The following is a 6,000-nucleotide window of genomic DNA, read 5'->3' on the forward strand; positions in this document are numbered from 1 at the left end:
GAGGTGGAGCCAGTGGACTGAGGGAGAGCTGAGAAGGGGAGGAGAAAGTAGGGACTACCTGAAATTAGAGAAGTCAATGTTCATACTGCTGGGATGTAAACTGCCCAAGCAAAATATGAGGTTCTGCTCCTCCAATTTACGATGGTCCTCACTCTGGCCATTGAGGAGGCCCAGGACAGAAAGGTCGGATTTGGAATGGGAGGGGGGAGTTGAAGTGCTGAGCCACCGGGAGTTCAGGTTGGTTATTGAAAACCGAGTGGAGGTGTTTGGCTAAGCAATAGCCAAGTCTACGCTTGGTCTCACCGATGTAGAGCAGCTGACATCTAGAGCAGTGGATGCAATAGTTGAGGTTGGAGGAGGTGCTGGTGAACCTCTGCCGCACCTGGAAAGACTGCTTGGGTCCTTGAATGGAGTCAAGGAGGGTGGTACAGTGACAAATGTAGCATTTCTTGCAGTTGCAAGGGAAAGTGCCCGGAGAAGGGGTGGTTCGGGTGGGAAGGGACGAATTGACCAGGGTTGAAATGTTGCTGCTTTATAGGACTTTGGTCATGTGATATTTGGACTGTTTTGTGCAGTTCTGGTTGCCCCCATTACAAGAAGAACATGGAGACTTTGGAGGGGATGCAGAAGAGGCTTATCAGAGTACTTCCTGATTAGAGGTATTAGCTGTAAGGGGAGGTTGGACAAACATTGGATGTTTTCTCTGGAGCATCAGAGGGGAGACATAATTAGAAGTTTATAAAATTGAGATGCATAGATAGGTGTAGACAGTCAGAACCTTTTTCTCAGGGTGGAAATGCGAAAGGGCATAGCTTTAAGGTGCAAGGGTCAAAGTTTAAAGGAAATGTGCGGGGAAGGTTTTTTTCTACACAGAGAGTGGTGGGTGCCTGAAACGTAATGCCAGGGTTGGTGGTGGAGGCAGATATAATAGTGACATTTAAGATACTTTTTTGGGCAGGCACGGGGATATGCAAGGAATGAAATAATATGGATAATGTGCAGGCAAAGGAGATTAGTTTAACTTAGTACTATATATGGCGTAAATATTGTGGGCCGAAAGGCTTGTTCCTGTGCTGTACTGTTCTATGATTAATTTTCATGGACTGTATTTGATGAATCAAGCTATATAGAGATGTGAAGGAAAATAGTGTTGAGTTTGAAGATCAGTCATGATCTAATTGAAGATGTAGCAGGATAAAGGGTGAATGGCCTACTCCTGCTCCTATTTCATATGTTCTAAATGTTGGGGTAATTCATTGTCTAGCCTTCTGATGAATAGATCCACATGTACTGTCCTACACTGGTACTCTTATGTACTGCACCTGCCTTCTGGGGTCATTCCATGCACTGCCCAATACTGAGATAGTTCCATTAGCCCCCTGTTCTACACACATATGGCCAGTCACTGCGAAATGGTTGCACACAGAATCACGCGCAGTTGTACACACTAGTCACACACTGTGGAGTCACTCCGCACACTGGATCATGTCTGAGGATTGTCCTAAACACTGGCCCCACATTTTGTGGGGGTGAACCCACACTCTGGTGCACCTCCACACACTGGCTCCAAACTCTGGAATTGTGCCAAACAATGGGGGTGATCCCAGACTGTGAGGTTATCCCACAGGAAGGGATGGTCCCAGTTGCTGCCTCACACACCGGCCCCGCATTCAGGCGTAACCCTGATGCCTGCCTGCCTGCTCCCGCTGCCGACTGACAGCGACAGGGAGAGAGCCCCTGCCCGCCAGCTACCGTGCCTTTAAACCCGGATCCCGTGCATTGAAACCAAAGCAACAAATACAATTTAAAAAAACAGCAGTCTTTCGGCCGAGGAAATACTCGAGCTATCCTTGTCATTCCATTATTTCTCCAAGATCATTCCTACCAGATGGCTGAATGACACACACTTCCCTTCCGGACCCCAGCCTCGATTCATGTAATGCAGGCTCACCTCATTCACTAGCCCCTGCCATTCGCCTTCGCTCCTCTTGGAGGTCATCTTATTATCAAGTTATAGCAATATATGTGGGGTTTTTTAATGAACGCAGTCGGTAGAAACTACCGAAGAGAGTAAATATGCGTGACGACAAAGATCAGTCGGCTCTGGGCAGGCGCTTCCTGCCAGCAGCAGCGCCACCTCACTTCCAGGTCGGGCCGGGGTAATAGGAGTCGGATTGCAAGGTGGTGAGATAACCAACGAGTTAATTTGTCACATACACATACGAGATGTGCAGTGAAATGAAAGTGGCAATGCTCGCGGACTTTTGTGCAAAAGACAAACAACCAAACAACCAAACAAACTATAAACACAATCATAACACACATATTCTTTTACATAATAATATGGAAGGAAAAATGTTCAGTAGAGTTAGTCCCTGGTGAGATAGGCGTTTACAGTCCGAATGGCCTCTGGGAAGAAACTCCTTCTCAACCTCTCCGTTCTCACCGTATGGCAACGGAGGCGTTTGCCTGACCGTAGCAGCTGGAACAGTCCGTTGCAGGGGTGGAAGGGGTCTCTCATGATATTGTTGGCTCTGGAGTTGCACCTCCTGATGTATAGTTCCTGCAGGAGGGCAAGTGAAGTTCCCATAGTGCGTTCGGCCGAACGCACTACTCTCTGCAGAGCCTTCTTGTCCATGGCAGAGCAATTCCCAAACCAGATGGTAATGTTCCCGGACAAGATGCTTTCCACCGCCGCTGCGTAGAAGCACTGGAGGATCCTCGGAGACACTCTGAATTTCCTCAATTGCCTGAGGTGGTAAAGGCGCTGCCTTGCCTTACTCACGAGTGCTGAGGCGTGTGATGCCCATGTCATATTCTCGGAGATGTGGACTCCCAGATATTTAAAACAGTTCACCCTATCCACAGGATCCCCATTTATCCTCAATGGAGTGTACATCCTCGGATGATGTGCCCTCCTAAAGTCCATGATCAGCTCCTTCGTTTTTTTTGATGTTCAAGTAACATCACTGCTCTGCTACCTATTATGTTTATTCACATTGCAGAACCCTGATGTGGAGGGAGAGGAGCGGTGATGGGAAATAAAGAGTTAATTCCAATATTGCAGGTCATTGGCTTTTGTGCCTTCCATCCGTGAAAGTGTGGATTTTGGTGGTTGTATGTGAATCCAGTTTTTGGTGCCTGGTATGTTGCAAGTGTTGATATTGGCAAAACGCTGGAAATTGTCATCAAAGAGGTCGTTCACTAGGTAATTAGAAAATCTTAATATACTTGGGCAGAGTCAACGTGGTTTTATGAAGTGAAAATTGTGTTTGTCCAAATCTAATAAGGGTTTATTTTCTTGAGTTCATGACTAATATGATTAAAAGTAATGAGGAACATAAGAGTGATCGTGTTAGGATGGAACTGCAGATGCTGATTTACACCGAAGATAGACACAAAATGCTGAAGTAACACAGCGGGTCAGACAGCAGCATCTCTGGAGAAAATGAATAGGTGACGTTTGGCGTCTATACTCTTCTTCAGACTTAAGGGGAGAGGGAAACTATAGGTATAAAAAGGTACAAAGAACAAATGAATTAAAGATATTAAAAGAACAAATGCACCAATGATCAAGAAAGGTGGAGACCACAATGGTCCATTGTTGGCTGTGGAAAAGGTGATAACGAGGGGATACGAACAGTGAAACTAAGCAGGACAACAGTGCAACTAGTAGGACAACTATGATGGGGAGGGATATACATAGAGATATACAGAACAGACCTAAGGTAGGAGACCGGCCATCTATACTCAGCTTGGCCCATATGCTACTGCAGAGCCACCGCCGTGACTGATTCTTAACCTCCTCATTAGTTAAGGGGACAATAAAATGACAGCATAGCTGGTGATGAATACATCCCAAAGTACGTTTTAGAAACTTCCCGTAGTATGTTTTGGGTGGCACGGTGGCGCTGCAGTAGAGTTGATGTCTTACAGTGCCAAAGACCCGGGTTGTTCCTAGCTATGGGTGCTGTCTGTATGGAGTTTGTATGTTCTCCCCATGACCTGCGTGGGTTTTCTCCGGGTGCTCCGGTTTCTTCCCACACTCCAAAGATGTACAGGTTTGTAGGTTAATTGGCTTCGACAAAAAATTGTAAATTTTCCCTAGTGTGTAGGATAGTGCTAGTATACATGGTGTTCGCTGGTCAGCACGGATTTGGTGCGCCGAAGGGCCTGTTTCTGCGTAATATCTCTAAAGTCTAAAGATGCCACATCAATTCTGTTTAACCCATTCACCCTGATTGAACTCAAAGAGGCAGTCTGAAGAAGTTACTCCAACATATTGTGTCTTTTTTTAAAGAGACAGATATTCATCACATTGATGCCTGGGCTGAAGGAATGTACTTCTAAAACAGATTAGGGAATCATTGGAGATTGGATGAGTAAGAGGAAATGTTGTGTGAGTGGCATTGACGGAAAGAGAGTGTTTCCTTTAGAAAAATAATCTTAAAATAGGGAGCAGGATAAGGGGTAGGCCAATTACAATGACCTCCATAATGTTTGGGACAAAGACTCATCATTTATTATTTCCACAATTTGAGATTTGTAATAGGAAAAAAAATCACATGTGGTTAAGGTGTACATTGTCAGATTTTAATAAAGGCCATTTTTATACATTTTGGTTTCACCATGTAGAAATTACAGCAGTGTTTATACATATTCCCCCATCCCGCTTGAAGTCTGCGATTCATGGACATCACCAGTTGCTGGGTGCCATCCAGTGCTTCCACACCTCTTTTTTTTTCCTTAAATAGAATCCCAAATTTGAGATTTGTAATAGAAAAAAATCACATGTGGTTAAAGTGCACATTGTCAGATTTTATTAAAGGCCATTTTTATACATTTTGGTTTCACCATGTAGAAATTACAGGTGTGTTTAATTGCCTCCTTAAATCTGGTATAAGAGAGCTCTCAGCATCTAATCTTTCCTCCAGTCTTTCCATCATCTTTGGAAACTTTTATTGCTGTTTATCAACAACCAAAGTATGAAACATAATGAAAGTCTAAGAAGCCATTATGAGACTGAGAACCAAGAATAAAACAGTTAGAGACCAGGACAAGGGGTCACAGCTTAAGGATAAGGGGGAAATCCTTTAAAACCGAGATGAGAAGAACTTTTTTCACACAGAGAGTGGTGAATCTCTGGAACTCCCTGCCACAGAGGGTAGTCGAGGCCAGTTCATTGGCTATATTTAAGAGGGAGTTAGATGTGGCCCTTGTGGCTAAGGGGATCAGAGGGTATGGAGAGAAGGCAGGTACGGGATACTGAGTTGGATGATCAGCCATGATCATATTGAATGGCGGTGCAGGCTCGAAGGGCCGAATGGCCTACTCCTGCACCTAATTTCTATGTTTCTATCAGCCAAACCTTAGGCTTACCATAATCAAAATTCTGGTGAGCTTACTAATCGCAAAGGGACTGGCAGGCCAAGGAAGACCTCCACAGCTGAATACAGAAGAATTCTCTCTATAATAAAGAAAAACCTCCATACACCTGTCCGACAGATCTGAAACACTCTTCAGGAGTCAGTTGTGGATTTGTCAATGACCACTGTCCGCAGAAGACTTCATGAACAGAAATACAGAGGCTACACTGCAAGATGCAAACCACTGATTAGCCGTAAAAATAGGATGGCCAGGTTGCAGTTTGCCAAGAGGTAATTAAAAGAGCAACCACAGTTCTGGAAAAAGTACTCGTGAACAGATGAGACAAAGATTAACATATCAGAGTGATGGCAGGAGCAAAGTATGGAGGCGAGAAGGAACAGCCCAAGATCCAAAGCATATCATCTCATCTGTGAAACACGGTGGTGGGGGTGTTATGGCCTGGACATGTATGGCTGCTGAAGGTACTGGCTCACTTATCATCATTGATGATACAACTGCTGATGGTCGTAGCATGATGAATTCTGAAGTGTATCGACACATCCCATCTGCTCAAGTTCAAACAAATGCCTCAAAACTCATTGTTCGGCGGTTCATTCTACAGCAAGACAATGA

At 44.7% G+C, this 6,000-nt stretch overlaps 1 protein-coding gene across 3 annotated transcripts in view; it reads right to left on the reverse strand.

The window, feature by feature from the left end:
- ccdc149 (coiled-coil domain containing 149) overlaps positions 1-2,125 on the reverse strand; it is a 113,814-nt gene extending 111,689 nt beyond the window's left edge. For 2 of the 3 annotated variants that reach the window (XM_033026388.1, XM_033026404.1), the window contains exon 1: positions 1,886-1,956. In XM_033026388.1, the coding sequence (XP_032882279.1) occupies positions 1,886-1,936 (51 nt within the window). In that variant the 5' untranslated portion in view covers positions 1,937-1,956. Of the gene's footprint in view, positions 1-1,885 lie in introns of all 3 variants that reach the window. The other variant, XM_033026396.1, reaches the window with a different exon arrangement.
- Positions 2,126-6,000: the final 3,875 nt, after the last annotated feature.

Source organism: Amblyraja radiata, chromosome 1 (assembly GCF_010909765.2).
Source record: "Amblyraja radiata isolate CabotCenter1 chromosome 1, sAmbRad1.1.pri, whole genome shotgun sequence".
NCBI classification, from domain to species: domain Eukaryota; kingdom Metazoa; phylum Chordata; class Chondrichthyes; order Rajiformes; family Rajidae; genus Amblyraja; species Amblyraja radiata.